The sequence below is a fragment of the Anabrus simplex genome, chromosome 1 (assembly GCF_040414725.1).
Source record: "Anabrus simplex isolate iqAnaSimp1 chromosome 1, ASM4041472v1, whole genome shotgun sequence".
Classification (NCBI taxonomy): domain Eukaryota; kingdom Metazoa; phylum Arthropoda; class Insecta; order Orthoptera; family Tettigoniidae; genus Anabrus; species Anabrus simplex.
This window is the reverse complement of record NC_090265.1, coordinates 433,648,305-433,670,440: the sequence shown is the minus strand read 5'-3', so window position 1 is coordinate 433,670,440 and position 22,136 is coordinate 433,648,305. Positions and strand designations below refer to the sequence as shown.

Genomic DNA, 22,136 nt, shown 5'->3' with positions numbered 1-22,136 from the left:
ACCTTTGGTATGTTATATTTCTGCCACCAAGTCACAAAGAAACGAGTAGTCCCCGTTCGCACCAAAGAAGAGAGTGTCACATCTCTCTGCTTTAGACTATACGTTGCAAGGAATAGAGGAACAGTGGTTAATATTTATACTTCGTTTTAACATCAAGTTTAGTTGGCCGAGAGATCCAAGTTTCAAACCGTATAGTTGGATTGATCATTTCTGCTACGCCCTTTATTTATTTAGTGCAATAATATAAATCTTTTTATCGCTGCCTCCTCCCTACGCGATGCATTGTACCTCTTCATACACTTCGAGATCTATGAGACGAAGGGCATTAGCGATTATTGTTCTGTCATCATTGTGGCGTTTAATGCAAAGTAACTCTCCTTGACAATACTTCCCCGGCACAAGATACAGTTTAATACTCACTATAATGTCTGCAGAGGTCTGTACAGTTAATTCTGACGATACCGAAACTACACCAAAATTACAGTACACTAAATTCCTTTGAATGCTCATTAATTTTACCTTAGCTGCGTAAATGGTTCCCTAGGATACTTAGGTGATGTTTCACAGCATATAGACACTTCATTAATCAAATTGTGTTTCAGGTAAGAACTTTTAAATGTCGAAAACATTTTTTAATAGGAAAAATAGGGATCTGCATACTACGAAAAACGTAAACTCAAGCAGTTTCCTCAATTGTGCCGAAAGTGGAAGGGCTAAAGGTTTCAAATTGTGAGTCATGAGTAGCTCTAGCAAACTAAAAAGTCAAATTTCGAAAATCACCTCCGGCCTAAAAACAGAAAAACAGCCTAAAATCACTTGTTTCTTCACTCGTTTCCTTTTTATTTAAATCGTAGCCAAATTAACTTATTTACATAATTATTACTGTAATGTGTTCCTTGGTTCAATACCCTCAGGTGTTTCTTGATCTTTTGAAAAATTTCCACACCGAATGTACTTATAAGGGCTTAAGTGAATCTCTGCATTGACTCACATTAGCGCTCGCAGTGGTAGAAACAGGCAAACTGCTAATCTAATCGACCGGTTAACGATGATTAAGGAAAAGATTGTTATTTTTAGGAATAAATAAAGATTATATTATCATACAACCAACGGCCGTAGCCGTGTTGAAACACCGGATCCCGTGAGATCTCCGAAGTTAAGCAAAATTGGGCGTGGTCAAAATTTGGATGGGTTGCCACGCGCTGTTGGTGGGTGGTAAGATGTTTGCTTGCTTGTTGTTTAAAGGGGCCTAACATCGAAGGTCATCGGCCCAAGATTTTGAAAATTGTTTGGCCGGTGAGGGGTAAGGGATTGGAGGAGTGGAAAGGAACTGGCCACCCTGCCGTACGTAAACTCCGGTTCAGGCACACCTCTGCGGAGGTTCTTACCTTCCTTCGGGCATAATACACCCTTACCTTACCTTACCTTATTCTCATACATTATTATACAGTATTTTACTTACCTAAAATTCGTAGCTCGTATTCCTAGAATATTTTCAGCAATGAGTTGCTTGCCTGTAGGGCTAGAACTGTGGATTTTACATAATTTGAAAGAAAAAAGCCCTCATGGGTATTGTCCTTCTAGCACTTATCATAGCGATCGTTTTGGCTAGCAGTAGCACCTTTGCCTTTTACCCGTAGGACTCGGAATCGATTTCGGCTCTCCCTAGTATGATGATAGTAGGTCAGCTGAGGAGTTGTTAATATGAGAGGCAGCGAACTCGGTCAAGAAAGCCAGCCAAGTAATACGACTGAAGAAAGGCCCATGGGCCTAAGACTACAGCTTCGCAACCAGATAGTCTATAGACTGTCACGATTTCTTCGGCGATGGTACAACTGGAGTATCCATGTGCAGCTCAGAGATCAGAGTAACATAAATTTGCATTAGCTCATGTCCCGAAATTGCTCCTTATTCCGAGGAAATTTCTCCCTCCTTCTAACTAGGATATATCTGATTTTTATTTACAAGAATGTTGTGTTTTCTTTGTGGAGCGCGAATCGTGATATATGCCAAGAGTGGTAATTGACCTCATTCAAATATTTGTTCGATCCTCGGAGCTCGTGTGAGAGTATGGAACAAGCAGTCGCGAACATTCTCTTTTGCAAGTTTTCATGTGAAGAGATGAGAATTTATATGGCAGGAATGAAGACAGTCTCTTTTACTCTTTCTTCTGCAGTATCCAAAAGAGGAGAGAGTTGAAACCTGTTTGCTTACCCAGAATCTGAAAGCTAACATGGCCTTACTATGGCATTATCTTCATTATATTGCAGTAGGAACACCCGCGCTCTACCAGTCCTTGAATGTGCGTGTCTTCCCAAATCTTTCTCTCTTGCGCAGTGCGTGCGTGCAATTTCTTCTGTCTATTCTCTCTTCTACCGGCTTCTTGTTGATCAACCACTCTGTCTCACTTCTGTCGCAATATTCCCTTCTTTGCCCGAGAGAAATAAACGCTTTACCTCAGCCGCCATCCCGCAGGAGCATGTAATCAAAGTGGCTTATGAAAAGCAGATTCACTGTAGTATTAATATTTATTACATACATACATACATACATACATACATACATACATACATACATACATACATACATACATTTTCACAGATTTTTGACGCGTGCTCTGTCTGCAAGCATAGAGGCATTTCTGTAATTTCTCACTTCTTATCTTGGAAGAAAGTAGTTAGTTAATTAATAAACCTATTTATTTATTACAGTGTAAAGCAGAAAACAATCGGCGCGAATTAATTCGCTCAGAATAATATGTAGAAGCAACGATATTAAAATCGTTTGGTTTATGAATCTGTGCATAATCTTAATGAAGTGTATATGAAACCTTCCAGTGTCTCCAGATCTCCAGTATCTTCACCTATACAGCCGTCGTTTGTGGTGTTTGACTCGACTATTAGCAAGGACTAAATTATGATCGGCGCAGAATTTTACCAGCCGACTTCCTCTTTGATTCCTTTGTCCCAATCTCAATTTTCCTACTACATTGCCTTCACTTCCTTGACCTACCACCGCATTCCATTCTCCCATCACAATTGTATTCTCATCTCCTTTTGCATGAAATCTTCTAATATACTTCCAATTTCTTCATCAACCGCTGAACTAGTTGTATAAAGACCTTCACTATTGTGCTAGGTATTGGCTCGTTATCTTTCTGAACAATAATAATCCTTTCACTGTGCTGGTCGTAGTAGCTTACCCGCTGCCTATTTTCTTATTCATTATTAAACCAACTCCTACATTTTCCCCCGTTGGATTTTGTGTTGATGATTCTATAGTCTGACCAAAAATCCTGCTCATCCTGCTAACGTACTTCACTTACGTAAACTACATCTAACTTTAGTCTATTCATTATCCTTTTGAGATTCTCTAACTTCACAGAATGTCAGCATTCATCTTCTTGATTATTGCCGACCTCTCTTTTAGTCCCCATCCGCAGATCCGAACGGGGGACTATTTTCCTGTAAGGAAGACATCATCAGCACATCATTCATACAGAAGAGATGCATGCCATGGGGAGTTAGTTACGTGTGCAGTTTCCCCGTTACTTTCAGCCGCTTAGAAATCAACGTAGCAAAACCATGTCAGATATTATTACAAGGCTATCAGTCAATCAACCAGACTGCTACCTTTGCAACCTCCGAAAGGCTGCTATTCCGCTTTCGATGAACCATTTGTTAGGCTGGACTTACGACAAATTCCCATCCGATATGGTTGCACCTACGGCTCGGCTAAACTGCATTATTAAGACGCACAGCTTCCCCTCCGCGATAGGGTCTCATGGTTCACAGGGAAGGGCTCTTCAGAGATGATCCGATATTCTAGTCTCCTCCTTTTTCTTCTGTAACGTGGCACAGAAGGAAAGAGAATAAAAGTGTTTGACATGTGGTGTTACACAAACTTACTGAAGGTGAAATGGACAGATTAGATCAGGGCCTCTCATGCATTGTGCACGGTGCAAAAGATACTTCGCTTGGTTGACCAGAGTGCAGACCCTCACTCCTCGATTTGGAGCAATAGCGCTGTCTCTCTCTTTCCCCACGCCTGTCTCCCTCTTACTCACTTGCTCCGTAGCGCTCCAAATCCGAGCCGAGCTTAGCCGAGTAGCCCAGAACCGAAGCGTTGGTCCAGCCGAGCCGAATGGGACCGATGCACTGTGCACAAGAATTCTGCGCCTCAAATTACACGCGTGAGATTTTGGGCGTTTGAGAGGCCCTGGATTAGATCAAAAATAAAGTTAAGACTGTCTTCTACTAAACTTCGGAGAGAGTGGATCCTTGATAATGTCTGGCGCAGTTTTCATTGAAACGTCTTGTGTGTGGGGGGGGGGGAGGGTAATCAGTCCAGAGGCTGATTGGATCCTCAAACAGCACCACCAAAGGTTATGTGGTTATACGGAAACCGTAAAACCAATGGCAGTGCCAAAATGAGGTGTACTAGGTAATATGAAGAGTGAGGTAGTCTGCCATTGCTTTCCCCACTGGGCCAGAAAGTGTTATTGCAGCACGGATGACCCTATGAGCAACACCTTTCTTAACAAACAGACGCACTACCCGTGCTCTGAATGTCATTACTCAGCACCACTCATAACAGAGCAGCTTCCATATTTCACAACCATGGATGAGACTGGGACTTCGATGTAAACTGCATTTTGTTCTGACCTGTGCCAAGAGACAAATGCAAAATAAAGTGTCCATCAAAAAATGGTAATAGGTGGAAAAATTGTGTTATAAGTGTATTTTTGAGAGGCAATGATATAAACTGCTAAATCTTCACCTGAATAATCATAGATTTTGAATTGTAACCCTTTCGTCAACGATACACGCTAGTACTTATCGAACAGATGGTAAATAAATTTAAAACATGGCAAATCGGACACTAGTGAGATCCGAATCCACAACCTTCCGACTTTGCGTCGGATGCTCTCACCATTGAGCTATGTTGGTCTGGGTCATATTTCTTCTGTTTGATAGGAAAATTAAACATCCATTGAATTCACACTTCACTGTAGAGATTATGAACGGATTCTGCGAAAAATCTGTCCACTGCACAACTAATTCTGACTACTCAGAATTACTACCTTGCATCAGTGGGCTTGAAAAGTTTGGGAGTAGTGAAGGAAGTGTAGGTGAGGCCGACCAGCAGTAAACTGGCCATATTCCTAGAATACTTTTGTCCTTTTTACGTATTTTGATAACTTGTTTTTCATGAAACTGGTCACCTGCAAGCTTGACTTGTATGTCTACCCCTTAGTACCGTTTCCTGATAGGGGGTCGGGGATGAAGTGAGATGAAATTATAAGACATTCTTTTACGGCTGGATGTCCTTCCCGACGCTAACCTCATTTGAAGAACTAATGCAGATGAAAAGGTGTAAGGAATCGGCTCTAGCCTATGAATAGATACTGTGCCGGCATTTGCCTGAAAGTGAACATGGGAAACCACAGAAAACCATTCTCAGGACAGCCGACAATAGGGTTCAAACCCACTCGTCTCCCGAATACAGAGCTTGGTTCCATAGTCTTACCAATGAAGGGAAATCCATAATAACTAAACACTAAAAATCACCTGGCATTAATTTCACAAAACACGTTAATAATATTTGGAGAGTGGCTAAAGCAGCGTATAATATGATTTAAAAAAAGCTTTTGTCGCAGTTTTCGGTGAAGTATGGCGTAATGGTAAAATAGTTAATAGAATATGCATTTGTGTGTCCAATAAAAACCGCTTTTTTGTGTTCATAAGTCTAGAATGTGTTAATTTTAACGTACGTTTGTAAAATACCAAAACCAAACCAAACCCCATGGCACTTAACGCTCTTGAAAGGGCTTTGGCCTGCCCAGCGACCGCTGCTCAGCCCGAAGGCCTGCAGTTTACGAGGGGTCTGTGGTCAGCACGACACATCCTCTCGGCCGTTATTCTGGGCTTTCAAGAACGGGGCCGCCATCTCACCGTCAGATTGCTCCTCAATTCTAATCATGTAGGCTGAGTGGACCTCGAAATAGCCCACAGGTTGAGAGAAAAGTCTCTGACCTGGCCGGGAATCGAACCCGGGGCCTCCGGGTAAGAGGCAGGCACGCTACCCCTACACCACGGGGCCGGAAAAATAATGTATAACATGACAAAAAATAAGCTGTTGTCCCCGTTTTTGGTGACTTATGACTTATGGTAAAATAGATAGTAGAATATGCATTTATAAGTCCAATAAAAGCCGCGTTTTTGTGTTCATAAGACTGGAATGTTAATTTTAACGTACGTTTGTAAAATACACCAATATAATAATATAGTACGTCTAAGAAATCCAACCCCTAGCGATAGGTACTTAGATATCTCCGTCTGCTAAGGCATACTAGACGGAAACGTTATTGCACAATATCCTAGTTTTATTTATCATATTTCACGCAAATAATTTTGGCCCTAATTTGTGACTGTACTGCTTGCTTGATGGCTTGAGGTATTTCTTTACATTGACAGATTGTTTTGCTCTCTTCGGCTTCAAGCTCTGCTGTCACGAAGTCTGACTCCTTGTTATAAATGGGTCAGCCTTGTGAGCCATATGTTTCCCCTCAGCCCCCTTCAGCCAGCTATGCTGCTTTGTCTTTTCTTCACCCCAGTCTTCTCCCCTGTAATCTTCATCGCTAAGCTGTAAAACCTTTATTTTAGTACCATAGCTTTGTTCAGCCATTAACGTGCACAGGAAAAAAAAGTGGAATACCTTCCAAAAATTTCGACAGTACCCCCTTTCCCCTTCTCAGAGCAGGGTTTGGTGGACCTGGCATGGCGAAGAGCAGATGATTAGGTCTGTGATGAACGATTTCAGGTAAGAGAAAAAGTAAAGAAAAGAAAACAATTTAGAATGTTTTTTGTGTTTTCAACGGAGAAACCGACAGCAAATTATAGGAGATGGGATAATTGGAGGAAGTTTAACCTTTTGGAGGGAGCGGGAGGGATATCTTATCCTACATATTTAGATGCCAAAGGGACCTGAAGTAGGAAATTATGTAAAGTAGTTGAAAGATTTCTGAAAATCTATACAAGAACATTTTCTTATATTCTACCGTTGTAGTGGAATTGTTAATTGTTACTGTTTTACATAAACGGGTGCCTTTGTTGGTGAGATCTGTTGTTTACAGTTCACTATGCCGTCTTGTATGGGCTATATTGCATTGACCTGTCTCTGTACTATTTTTTTTTTTTGTGCTAGCGGTTCATTGTAACACTAACACAATGAAGGTTTTCGGTAATGCAAGGATGGGGACGGGCTGGGATTGAGAAGGTAGCGCCCCAGGCCTTAACTAAGGCACAGCTCCAACATTTGCCTGGTGTAAAAATGGGAAACCACGGAAAACCATCTTCAGGGCTGCTGACAGTGGGATTCGAACCGACTATCTGCCGGATGCAAGCTCACAGCCGCGCGCCTCTAACCGCACGGGTAATGATAGGTACAAGTGAGGCTGAACCTGCGTTAATAATCTATCTTAATGTAGGACACAACTGGCTGCATTTTATTACTTGTCTTTCAACTAAATGCAAAGATAATACCGGAACGACAGTTGATTACCCTTGGAATTAGGATGTGACAGTAATTAAATCACTGTTGAATAATAATAAGAGTTAAATTTTGTTTAACAATGAATGATGGTTGCCGTGTCGAGCCGATTTGTATTGCATCACGTATTGATGACAATTGAGGTCATTAATTCAACTGTAATTACCTACGTTAGGGGAAGTCTGTGAAGTGTGAAATGTGCAACGCCGCCAAGCTTTGATCACTCTTGTTAGCAGGTAGATACAGAAAGCTGTGGTTATTCCCTTGCATGCGCTATATAGAACAATAGCAGTCACACCTGTGCTTCCTCTTGTTAATTTGTGGACATTGGTTTACTTCTAGGAGACCGAGCTCGATAGCTGCAGTCGCTTAATTGCGGCCAGTATCCAGTATTCGGGAGATAGTAGGTTCGAACCCCACTGTCGGCAGCCCTGAAAATGGTTTTCCGTGGTTTCCCATTTTCACACCACGCAAATGCTGGGGCTGTACCTTAATTAAGGCCACGGCCGCTTCCTTCCCACTCCTAGCCCTTTCCTGTCCCATCGTCGCCGTAAGACCTATCTGTGTCGGTGCGACGTAAAGCCAATAGCAAAAAAAAAAAAAAAAAAAAAAAAAAAACTTCTAGGAGACGACGTCTACAAGGTGCAGGAGCGATACTTTTGACACAGGATACGTCTCATAGTTTTCGGACAGTACGTGAGTTGGTGAGCGCTAGAAAAACGTGAATGTTTTAAAATCAAAATACATTCTAGACAACACATGCAATTTCCTTATCACGTCATCTGGTGTTCCAGTAGCGCTGTCATCGTGAGATAATAAAATCGCCCTGCCGCGCGACTAACAATTAGTGCAGTTCTGGGAATCCGCTGTGGTAGCATGTCGTATGAGGTACTGCTTGACTATTTTCAGTCCAGGTCTATGTTACGTTAACAAAAAACAAAATCAAATAGTGAACATTTTAGAAAATTGAGATCCGGGCGAGTTGGCCGTGCGGTTAGGAGCGCGCAGCTGTGAGCTTGCATCTGGGAGATAGTGGGTTCGAACTCCATTGTCGGGAGCCTTGAAGATGGTTTTCCGTGGTTACCCATTTTCACACCAGGCAGATGCCAGGACTGTACCTTAATTAAGGCCACGTTCACTTCCTTCCCATTCCTAGCCTTCTCCTATCCCATCGTCGCCATTAGACATATGTGCGTCGGTGCAACGTAAAGGAAATTTTCAATTTAAAAAATAGTGCGAGGCAGTGAAAAATTATTTTTCTCGCGAAATGTTCCGATATATTAAGAATAAATAGTTTTGAAAAGGATCTAACACACATTCGAGAGGATAGAACGGTATATCGGAAGAATTCCATGTTGTCCAAAATCACAAGTGTCGAGCGTCAACCAACTTACTGAAAGTGTGTCTAAGTTAAAGCTTAGGCTCCAGTCGAGCACGTCTACTAACCGAGTGGTGAAAAATGATCTGAAACTCATGAGTGAGGGTACTGATCACCTTGGTGTGTGATGGCGAAGAGGATCCGGTTTATCCATAGAAGTTCATAAAACTGCGCGGAGAAAATATAGATTTAACTTTCGCCCGTGATATTGACGTCTATCTCTTTCCGTGTTACCACAGACCCATTGTACTTAGAATTTTTTCTTGGAGTTGTCGTAAGTTCCTTATAATAAATAAATAAATAAATAAATAAATAAATAAATAAATAAATAAATAAATAAATAAATAAATAAATAAATAAATAAATAACATTTCAACTCTTTGTTCCCTAGTGGTTTAACGTCGCATTAACACATCGAAGGTTTTCGACGCCGCAAGTATGGGAAAGGGATAGGATTGGGAAATTAGCGGCCATGGCCTTTTTAAGGTACAGCCTCAGCATTTGCATGGTGTGCCACAGAAAGCATAGAAAAGCAGGGCTGCCTACGGTGGGATTCGAAGTACCATCTTGCGAATATAACTCACAGCTACGCAATCCTAACCGCACGGCCACCTCGCTCGGTAACAATAACATTTAAAACTCGTATTGGCTAGATATTTTATTTCGACAGTGCTTATCACGCGCTACAAATACCCTGTCAAAGCTGGACTGAGTAGCTCAGACCTGGCAGGTCCTATCCTGGCTCACTCCGGTGGTCTTTGAAGATGCTCAAATATGTCAGCCTCGTGTCGGCAGATTACCGAAGTACCGAAAACGATTTTAGTGGAACGTAAAACCAATAACATTATTATTAGTATGTCAAAACATGCGGCCGTGACGCTGACACAGCCCCGTTCGAATTTATTAAGCAAATGACTCTTCTGTCTATCTGTAGATCAAAGCAGGAGATATACGAGAAAGTAGAACCAATATCAAGTGTATTACGGAAAAGAAGGTTGAGTTTCGTGGGGCATTTGATGAAGATGGATGACAACGGGTTAACAAAGAAGATATGGAATGCGACACTCTTGAGGAAATAACTGGATGAAGGAAGTTAGGGAGGATTGGAAGGCTATTGGCATAAGAGATAAATATCCACTAACGACTGTGCAGGATAGATTTGCATCCAAAAAGCTCGTCGAAAGTCATAAATGGACCGATACTAAGATCAAGAACCAAATCACAGAAGCGGAGAGAAATAGGAGGAGTGAAAGAATGAAGGCGTGCTGAACAAATCACTCGAGGTCCTAAGGGTAGAAACGAATAAATAAATAAATAAATAAATAAATAAATTAAATAAATAAATAAATAAATATTTTCTAGTCCCGTCTCCTGACGGACGTTTGACGACCACCATGGAGTAAGTTTTCCTATTTTGTGTTGCCGTATCGTGGATGTGGACTCTCGGAGGTTTCGTATCCAGGATGGTTTTCTTCACCCACATCAACGTTTCCCTTCTGTCCTTCTATCTTTGATCAGCTGACTCAGGCTATATTTTTAATTTCTGAAAATGTGACCGAGATAGATTGCTTTCCTGCGTTTTACAATGGTTAAGACTTCATATGGTTTCCCTGCACTCTTCGTTGGTGACAGCCTACCCGTAGAATCTTGAACATTCTACGATACTTCTACATTTTGAAAGCTTGTAGTCGGTTTATGATGATGATGATAATAATAATAATAATAATAATAATAATAATAATAATAATAATAATAATAATAATAATAATAATAATAATAATAATAATAATAATAATACGTTATTTCGGTAGCAATTGTGAGATCTTCTGTTTTGATCATATCCGTCATGAATAAGTTGATCATTTCCTGATTTCATTTAACTTATTAGATTACTAGCTCATCAGTATACTATACCGACTGAACACATCTAATTTTAGGAGAATGCTGAAGAGTCTTGTTTATCGAGCGGAATGCCCGTGCATGTTGATGCGCAACGGCAAAGGTGCCAAGCTGTGCATTCGGGAGACGACTGGGTTCGAACTCCACCCTCGGCTGTCCTGAGAATGATTTTCTGTATAGTTTCCCGTTTTTAATTCGAGGAGAATTCCGGGACTGTTCTTAATCATAGGCCACAGGTGATTCCTTCCACCTCCTTACCCAAATTCATTCATCATCTTTCATTTCATCTTCATTAGGTCCTCAGCTGAGTTTGGCGTCATGAAGGGCATCGGGTCGTATAACCGTGCCATATAATTTCATCTCACCTCGTCCCCGACCTCGTGTCGGGAAACGAGACTACAGGGTAAGCATGTTGAAGAAACTTGCTTCCACGATGAAGTGCCTTTGGCTGTAAACACGAAATTTAACTTCCGTTCGACTTCCACACGAATGCTTATAAATAGGATCAACGCAAACGGCATTCAGGTTTGAATTTACAAACAGTTCTGGACTTATCATTTTATTAAAAATGGTACTGCTTGGAACGATGATTAGAAACTTATATTCGCTTTAATTTGTGGACTCTGAGATCAGTTTCTAGAAAAATCCAGGGGATGCAGCGATTATTCAACGAATGAAATCATCGCAATTTTGACATAATAGTATATTGTAATTTGAAATATATTACATAGCTCATAACAGTCAACAAGCTGTAAATATTAGAAGAGCGTGAAACATGGACCAATAACGGAAGATTCTAGGTCTCGCTGCTGTCTGATGGTGGTGGCGATGATGATGATGATGCTTGTTGTTTAAAGGGGCCTAACGTCTAGGTCATCGGCCCCTAACTAATATCTGAGTATCAGGTAATTTTACGGGGTAAATGTGTGGTGTACAATATATGTTGGTATGTAAATGTGCATTCTAGTCTTCTATAATAATATTGTTTTTAGTTTGACGTCCTAACAACTTCTTATACGTTTTCTTTGCTAGCGGCTTTACGTCGCACCGACACAGATAGGTCTTATGGCGACGTTGCGATATGAAAGGGCTAGGACTTGGAAGGAAGTGGCCTTGATTAAGGTACAGCCCCAGAATTTTCCTGGAATGAAAATGGGAAACCATGGAAAATCATCTTCAGGGCTACCGACAATGTGATTCGAACTCACTATCTCCCGGATGCAAACTCACAGCCGCACGTCCCTGACCGCACAGCCAACTCACCCGGTTTATACGGTTTAGGAGATGCGTAAGTATCGGAATTTTGTTTCATAGTTGTTGACTCACGTACCAGTAAATCTATCGACTCGAGGTTGTAGTACAGCAACTACAAACCGAACTGAACTTCAATCAAGCCCACCATCATGGACACAAGAAGTCGAGTATCTACCGTCTGAGCCACTATGGAAAACCTCCCAGTCTCATTTGTTTACTTGTTTTAATTAACTTTTAAATAGTTCACATACAGCGTGTATGTAACCATTTTTCTAGTGCCGGATGTGTCCGAGGATATGTTCGGCTTGCCAGTTCTGAAACTGCTTCTTCCGATACACCCCATGGCGTGAGCTACATCAACAGCTGTGTGGCAGTGTTGCCTGTAGGTTTAGTTGTAGTTGTACGGGCTGGGAATGGGAAGGAATCTGGTGTGACCGTGAGAAATATACCATCCCGGCATTTGCTTGCAGTTGAAATGGGCAAACCACCGAAAACCATTTCGAGAATGGCCGACTGGTCAATTACTACACTATGAGTAGGAAACGTACTGTAAGTCTAATATGCGTGAAGAAAACAGGTCATTTTGGGATAAATGGTAAGTTAATTTCTTTTTATAAACGATGAGGACAACAAACCACACAGGGAATATGATATCAGTTGCCACCTACACACAGGACCATGCCGCTAAATACCAAGAATACGGCAGACTAGACAAAGATCAGTGCTCACAAATGTAGTTTTGATAAATCAACATCGCTACAATAAAATTCACTCTTAGCATCTTTTGAAACAAGCGCAGAGATAGCAAAATCAAAAATAGTTGTCTGATGGTGCGTGGTATTCTAACAGGCTTAGTTGGCTTAATGACGAAGGCTGGAATCAAATGCTCTGTACTATACATCAGGAGGCTGTGTGTGGTAAAATTCTGGACGTGCAGAGTGTTATCAAAACTCTTATGGAGTGTGCCAGTTGGGCGGGAATCAGGCTTTGACACACCGCAAGTTTCTTCCTGTTTTAACAAACATGGAGGTGGAATATGTCGATTTGGACATGTGCACACAAGCGAGCCTCCGTGACTCAGGCGGCAGCGCGCCGGCCTCTCACCGCTGGGTCCCGTGGTTTAAATCCCGGTCACTTCATGTGAGATTTGTGCTGGACAATGCGAAGATGGGACGGGTTTTTCTCCAGGTACTCCGGTTTTCCGTACCATCTTTCCTTCCAGCGACAATCTCCAGTATCATTCCAGTTCATCTCTCAGTCATTAGACATTGCCTCAGAGGAGTGAGGCAGGCTTCGGCAGCATGCACAATTCCTATCCTCGCCGCTAGATGGGGGCTTCGTTCATTCCATTCCTGACCCGGTCGAATGACTGGGAATAGGCTGAGGATTTTCATTTTTCAGAGGTGTGCACACAAGTACGTTGGCTAAGCAGAGGGAACTATCTGAAACGGTGTTTTTGCTTTGAGAAAGGAAGTAGGTCTAAGAGAGATATTACGGGAACATCAGAAAACCAATACAGAACTAATAACTGAATTATATGATCCTTACGTTAACAGATTATGCGCCTTTCTAACCGCTATGACATACCACTTGAATGAATTCAGCGTGAAGTTACAGAATGTAACGAAACTATCTCAGATTTAGTTGGACATCTAAATGGGTTTTCTAAGTCGATTGAAGGCTTTTAAATTCACCCTAGCCAAAGGAAACTTGGTATACTAGCTTTCGTGCAAGGAGTTGATATAGGAGATCCGTGACATTGATTTCAAGTTTTGGGTACTAATGCTCGACAAACTTTCGCAACAATTCTGTGAGCGATTCGGTTCCATGCGGCCAAACCTGACATCATTTACCAAACCGATGAAATGAGACATTTCAGAGCAGCAGGACACTATTCAATTAGAGTGGTATAACATTCTAAGTGGCCCTTTCCTCCATTGACTTCTGGAAACTTGTACCACGCGCTACAATCCTGCGAGTAATTTCAGCTCGAGAATTGGACGATAGATGATAATTTATTTATCGTGGCTAAGATAGGGACAGCTGTCTCTGTCTTTTACACTTCACCAGAATTACACACATGTTCGGAAGCGAATGAAATTTCTCACCTGTCAAGGCGGTTAAATGGTTACAAAGAAGCCTATTTATCGATCACCTTCAATTGTTACGAATATCAACATGATTGAAAATTGACACACGATCGCTCACATATTATTATTCTTAATATTATTGTTTAAAAAGTGTGTGGCCAGAGACACTACCACTCATTATATAAGGGGCGATCAAAATTTTCCGTTCGACGGCTGTACAGTCTTGAATCGGGATGCCAATCACCGTGAACATTGAGACACTCATCCCACCGACGCACCAGGTTGAAGATCCTCCTGTGGTAAAACACCGTGTCCTGCTGCGTGAAGAAGTCCTGCTGCACATCCTCGTCCGACACGAAGCGTCGACCCTCATCCACCCACTCACTTGTTGTTGTTCGTTATGAATGAGGTGGATCGACTGGCGTCTTGTGTCGAAACGCAACCCGCACGGAACTTGGTGCACCATTCCACAACGATGGTTTTTGACAGACATGCTGTCCCATACATAGTTTTCATTCTCCGATGGATATCCACCGGTGTTTGTCCTTCAGCAGCCAATAACAGACTAACAGCACGTTGGTCCTGTTTGGACGCGTTTGGTAATAACGTCGCCATAGTTCACGTGGCCGCATTTAACGCACGCACTTCGGCAGGACGCGACTGCCACACTAATCCCTTTGCTTGCATGTCCGTGCTTATATACCAGCATCGGAGTTGCGCTACGTTTCATGTCCGCTGCAGCAACGCCCTCAAATGGAAACTTTTTGATCACGCCTTATATGTAGCATCACAGAGAAAAAGGTTACCACGCCTGCTCTTGGCAATAGCGAAAACAGCATAAGATATCTTTCTAGCGGTCCTCGAGTTATAACAGGACACCAGTACATACATACAGTAAATAGATACATACATACACAAATACACACATATGTTGAGTATTTTATATGTGATGGTATAGCTTATTCTCTTCTTATTCTCTAAGGGCATGATCAGACAGGGCCTTAGCTGATGATTTTCAATGCATACGACCGAGATTCGAATCACTGAGGATCCAAGTGTGGGTGGACTTTTCACCTGCAAAGTTACATCAAGTCTGGAAGGACATCCAACCTTCAGCCTCCGACACCCAAAAGAATTGGACCTTTGTGTTTACTTATGTATATAAATGATAAGAGTAAATAATGGAATCAGAGGTAGGGCTTTCTTGCGGATGATGTTATTCTGTATCCAGTAATAATAAGTCACAAGATTGTGAGAAACTGCAAAATGACTTCGATAATGTTGTGAGATAGACAGTAGGCAATGGTATGATGATAAACGGGGTTAACAGTCAGGATGTGAGTTTCACAAATAGGAAAAGTTCTCTCATTTTTAATTACTGCGTTGATGGGGTGAAAGTTCCTTATTAGAAGCATTGTAAGTACAGAGGTGTTAATATGAGGAAAGATCTTAATTGGGGTAATCAAATAAATGGGATTGTAAATAAAGGGTACAGATATCTGCATATTGTTATGAGGGTATTTAGGGGATGTAGTAAGGATGTATAGGAGAGGGCATATCAGTCTCTGGTAAGACCCCAACTAGAGTATGGTTCCAGTGTATGGGACCCCTCAACAGGATTACTTGATTCAAGAACTGGAAAAAATCCAAAGAAAAGCAGCTCGATTTGTTCTGGATGATTTCCGACAAAAGAGTAGTGTTACAAAAATGCTGAAAAGTTTGGAGTGGGAAGACTTGGGGGAAAGGAGACGAGCTGCTCGACTAAGTGGTATGTCCCGAACTGTCAGTGGAGAGATGGCGTGGAATGATATTAATAGACGAATAAGTTTGAATGGTGTCTTTAAAAGCAGGAAAGATCACAATATGAGGATAAAGTTGGAATTCAAGAGGACAAATTGGGGCAAATATTCATTTGTAGGAAGGGGAGTTAGGGAATGGAATAACTTACCAAGGAAGATGTTCAATAAATTTCCAATTTCTTTGCAATCATTTAAGAAAAGGCTATGAAAACAACAGATAGGGAATCTGCCACCTGGGCGTCTGCACTAAATGCACACCAGTAGTGATTGACTGAATCCAGTGACCTTTGGAATCACTGAAATAAGCTGAAGAAATTTAAAAAAGTCTTTGCTCTTTACTTACTGGACATAAAACAGTAGCCAATAGTCATTGTAGACGACTATCTAGTACTTCTTTCTAACCTCACTAGCACAGTTCGTTTCTAGTTTTCTTCTCGTTCCCAAGATAGCGGGTTCAATCCTAACAGCGGTCGGTGGTATTTCAGTGTGTTTAATAAATTCAATAACTCCATGTCAGTGGCGCTCAGCTCTTAGAACCCCTTCGGAAAGAAATTCGTACATCCTGAAGAATCTCAAAATCCATAACACCTCCTGCGGCTGGGGGACGAAGATGAAGAATATACCCACGGTATCCTCTGCTTGTCATGAGAGGCGACTAAAAGGGGCCCCAGGCACTCAACTTAGGAGCGTATGTTGGCGACCACGGGGCTCTTAGCTGAGTCCTGCCATTGCCTCCCTTTACTTGTGCCACGCTCCTCACTTTCATCTATCCTTCCGACCTTCCTTGGTCAACTCTTGTTTTTTTCAGACCCCGATGGTATTAGAGCATTCGAAACCTAGGGAGTCTTTCATTTTCACGCCCTTCGTGGCCCTTGTCTTTTGTTATCCATTAATTCATTTTTCGAAGTGACGGATCCCTTCTTTTTCCATTTTCTCTCCCTCTCTACCCCTGTGGGTGGAGAGCAGACGAAGAATACAGCCATGGAATCCCCTGCCTGTCATAAGAGGCAACTAAACCGGGCGACCAAGAGATGATTGAATTAGAACCATGAAACTACCGGTGATTTGTACCATCACGCGGGAAAAACATTGGGTCGCCTTTGCTTGCGAGTAGTACCACTATGTTAGGTACACAATAGGTTTGTAATTTGTAGCAGCAAAGAGGGGTTCACTGTGGGTTTACAGTACCTGTGATTAGTATCATTATGTGAGAAAGACCACGGGTCTGGGCGTCACCTGTGATTAGTACACTGTATGAGCGACACCGTGGATCTGCGTCGCCTGTGAATAGTACCCACTACATGAGGAACGCCACGGGAATACCGGCGCGTGTGGTTAGTACACCTATGTGAGGAACACCATGGATTTGCGTCGCCTATGAGTGGCGTCATTATGTGAGAAACACCGTAGGTGTACGTTACCTGTACGACGTACAGTACTTGTGAGTAATACCATAATGTGTGAAACACCGTGAGTCTACGCTACTTTTGATTAGTACCGCAAAATGAGGTATACTATGCTTCTACTTTACCAGCGATTATGAAGTGCCGTTGGCCTGAATTTTGAACCCCTTTAGACAACAAGTATCATCGATCCAGTATTGTGGTTTGGAAGTAGCCCCTTGGTCAGTATATACTATTGTTTTAGGGGAGTTTCTGAGAAGATGTGGATCCGACTCGCAATGCCCCTGATTGTTTAAAGTTCGTAATCATTGTTCGTCATCGTCTTTTTGAATTGTAGTCAGTGGATCGATTTTTAGAAATATCTTTAACTTTAAGTAGCCTACTGTGAGTTGGATCCGCTGATTATTTTAAATTCATATTTATCCATTAATTCTTCATCATCATGTGTTGAATTCTCGTCAGTGGATGAATTTTGGACTTTTAAATTGTCATTACATTTCGTCTCATTTCGCACCATTAGGGGCCGATGACCTAGATGTAAGGCCCCTTTAAACTACAAGCATCTTTATCATCAATATCATCAACAACATCAAAGTCTATAACCATCGAGGACGTTAAGCAAATAGTATAAATTACAATATTAAGAACAGATTTACGTCCCACCAAGACGCTGAGGTGCCAGAATTTTGACCCGCATAGATTAGCGTATTCGAGCACTCGGTTCGAGCTAGGATCGAACCCTCCAATTTGGGCTTATCCACTCAGCTCAGATATTACTATTATTATTATTCTTAAACCGCTTTTCTCACATCGGTGGGGTCGCGGGTGTGAACTGTGTCGCACATGTGGATTTGGCCCCCAATGTGGAGGGATGTATTCACTATTGCGTGCTTCTGTGGTGGTTGTCTGAATATGAAGAGGAGAGTGTTGGGACAAACACAAACAGCCAGTCCCCGAGCCAGAGGAATTAATCAGACGGGATTAAAATCTCCGACTCCTTCCGGGAATTGAACATGGGACCCTCTGTACCGAAGGTCTCAACGCTGACAATTTAACCAAGGAGTCTGACTATCCTTCTTCTTGTCCCACTTCAAATGAGGAATAAATATTGTTTAGTGGATGACTTCAGGGAACTAATATTTGCTCCACCGTTTTACAATCCGGAATTTAATGTGTGCGCTAGATTTGCTTTCTGAGGAGCCTGCCCTTCATTACCGTGACTGACTTTAATTTTACTTCTTGGACGAGTTTACCTCTGATTAATGTACCTGCAAACAATTATGATGAAATTTATCATCGTAGGAAATTGTGAGCAACATAAACGCTAGATTTTACTTTTTCCTGTGTTGAAAATTATGAAGGATATTGTAAATGAAAAAAAATGGCGTATGGCTTTTAGTGCCGGGAGTGTCCGAGGACAAGTTCGGCTCGCCAGATGCAGGTCTTTGGATATGACTCCCGTAGGCGACCTGCGCGGGGTAATGAGGATGAAATGATGATGAAGACGACACATACACCCAGCCCCCGTGCCAGCGGAATTAACCAATTACGGTTAAAATTCCCGACCCTGCTGGGAGTCGAACCCGGGACCCCTCTGACCAAAGGCTAGCACGCTAACCATTTAGTCATGGAGCCGGCCATAGTAAATTAATGTATCTGTTTTATTGACTTTCTGATGTGTTAATTTCTAATAAGAATATACTATCTTCAGTCCTTGGAAGATAACCGTGATTAGGTAAAAAAAAAAGAAACCTAGAAGGCGACTAGCGGACAGGGGCAACACAGTCCTCTGCAATCAACAGCACGTGGTCACTTAACTACGAAGAGCTGAAGGCATTCTTTCAACTTGGGTGGCCTTTTAGCATGATGTACATAGCAGAAGCAATTATTCTCCTCGTCTTAAATTAACGCTTCCATCATATTGAGTCGTTTACAATTTTCAAATACACTGCTATTTACATCCAGATGTTTACATGAAAGAATACCAGTACTGTTTAATCGAAGGCCAAAGGGAATGCCTTAAAATTGCTTCCGTAAACCAGGAGCATAGATGTTGTTGACCACGAATACCTTCCGTGCCATACTTATTGTCAGTCCCTATTATTCGCCAGCCGACTTCAGCAGCACAGTTGATTAAGTTTTTCCTTATCTCACGGGTTCGACTTTGGCTGTGATCGATAATATCTGACTTGTTATTTTAAATGTGATAAAGTCCACCACCACCACCACCACCACCACCGGTGTTGAGACATACATCCTAATGCATGTTTAATGATGATGCAGACAATACAAGTTTTGATTTTTCTTTTGTACCGCCAACAAACGCCAATTCCGTCGTATGCTATAGTATGCCTTTAATGCCTCAGGTAGCTTCTGTCAACGGAAAGAAATGCGTTCATGTTTAGGTACAGGTGGTGAACATGAACTGCTTTTTGATTCCGCACCCATGTCGAAATCTTATGTTCATAGCTTTGATTGCTGCATTTCATATTCTTTGTTACAACTCATTTCTGTTTTCTTTCAGATTTTGGCAGTGTGCAGTTCGGATGAGCAGTAATCTCAAGTAGAAGGTTATCGTATGCGTGTTCGAAGCGACACCTCTGCAGATGTACCCCAACAGCAATACCTAAAGGACCTCCGCTCCGTTTCCTTGACAGCTCCGTTAAAATGGCGCTGAGGGCCCGACACTGTCTCCATCTGGTTGCGGGACTCTTTGTGTTGAGTTCTGTGGTGCTCTCTGATGGTAAGTACATTGTCTCCTTCAAATATCCCATGTACTTCATTGATTCTCTCTTCTCTTCAGTGATAATACTTACGAGGAACCCATGCTGCAACTCTACTTTGATCATTTTATGAACTCTGGCGATGAACACTGTATGAAACCTAACTTAGATCTCCCAGTTCAGAAGCAGATGCCTTTCTTTCCACGCATAGGAGGTTCTGTCGTTACATCGTCCTCTTTTGGACAAGGTTTCCCTTTAGCCACTAAAGGCGGGTACACACTTACACCGAATGCCACGCCGAACACAGCGCGTAACATTCACGAGAAAGCACGATGTCGCTGGAACGAGCATTCTGGCGTACGACGCTGCACACCTCGTTGCGGCTTTTGTTCCATTTAGTTACTTGCTGGTCATAACTGAAACATGCAGCTGGTATCATCATCTTTTTGCAGGCGAGGAAACCGAGAGAAAGATGACGGTAGTTGACGCAATGTAGCACGCCAGAGAAAGATATAGTGATTAGTGATTCCCGTCTTAATGATGAATGTATAGACGACATGTTCGTGCGGCATTATTCCACCGTAGTGGAACCAGGAACTATTGCTTCCCAAGCATCGTTTTTATGAGGATTGTTTTAATGCACGAAATGCTTGGTATCCCACAGTAATACGTTTTTCCAATCAAATACTATGAGTTATATATGTATAAATATATTGTATGTTCACAATTTGCTTCACAGATAAGTCTTGCGGCAACGTTGGGGGAGGAAACGGTTAGGAGTAGGAATGAATCAACCGTGGCCTTAATTAAGGCACAGCCTGGTATGAAAATTAGAAACCATGGTAAACCATCATCAGGGTTACTGACAGTGGGGTTCGAACCCACTATCTCCCGAATACGAGCTGACAGCTGCATTACTCAAACCATGCAGCCACTCGCTCGGTTCCTTCTTTCTTCTCCATTACTCAGGCAAGAGATGACAGCCAACTGCGTGCGCTCTGGATTGCTTGCAGACTCGTCCATTGCTTGTGTCATTGTCTGCCGTAACACAAAACCGACGACAGCAAAGATAATGCCGCGCCGCGAACCACTCCTCGACGAGCGCGCGAGTACTGTATGTTACGAAACTCTCTCCATATGCACTCGGCGCATCAGTGCATGCCAACTAGGTGTTGTATAGTGCTTCCACTAATATCCACAACATTGTGCTTTGTTGACCTTGAAGTTTACTTAACACAGCAGCTCCGTTTATGGGTCAGTGATAAGAGTGGCAGTCTCTGGATCCCAAGATCGCGGGCAAAAACGCGGCACAGATAGTCGGATTTTTGAAGAGCGCAAAGAAGTCCATTCGACACTCCATCTCCTACGATGTCGGCATGTAAAAGATCTCTGGTGGCACTTTTGGTGTTTACCGTACAAATTTAATTAAAAAAGCCATACATCGTCCAAGAGATATTTGGTTTACACTGCCGTCGATTAGAGTGAAACGGAACGTCAGATTATTTATTTATTTATTTATTTATTTATTTATTTATTTATTTATTTATTTATTTATTTATTTATACGGGAATGTTTTATTGAGTAGCAAAATGCAAACATTAAAAAAATGAAAGAGCATTGAAGAAAAATAATGTAATGATAAAAGTAGCGGAAAAAACTGAAAACTAACAAATTAACTGTAGACACGCAACATTTAACAATAAACTATAAAGGCAAAAGAAAATAATGAGGAAAATTAAAGATTGAAAGAAAAACGAAGAGAATTTCTGGCTAGGCATAGTAAGATAAATACAGTTACCACACATCAATAACGGTATACATCGTCCAAGAGATATTTGGTTTACTCTGCCGTCGGTTACAGTAAAACGGAACGTCATTATTTATTTATTTAATTATTTATTTATTTATTTATTTATTTATTTAGGAAACCAAAACAGCGAAGTGCTGAATTAGAGTTGAGCAATGAAAAATATGTTTACAATTGTGTAGCAAAATGCAAACACTAAATAAATAAATAAATAAATAAATAAATGAAAGAG

General features: G+C 41.7%; 1 protein-coding gene across 4 annotated transcripts in view; it reads left to right on the top strand.

Annotated features, from left to right (window-relative positions):
* Positions 1-22,136, top strand: part of unc-5 — an 884,332-nt gene that overhangs the window by 21,705 nt on the left and 840,491 nt on the right. For all 4 annotated transcript variants that reach the window (XM_068226747.1, XM_068226748.1, XM_068226745.1 and 1 more), the window contains exon 2: positions 19,899-20,117. In XM_068226747.1, coding sequence (XP_068082848.1) covers positions 20,042-20,117 — 76 coding nt within the window. In that variant the 5' untranslated portion in view covers positions 19,899-20,041. The remainder of the gene's footprint in view (positions 1-19,898; positions 20,118-22,136) is intronic.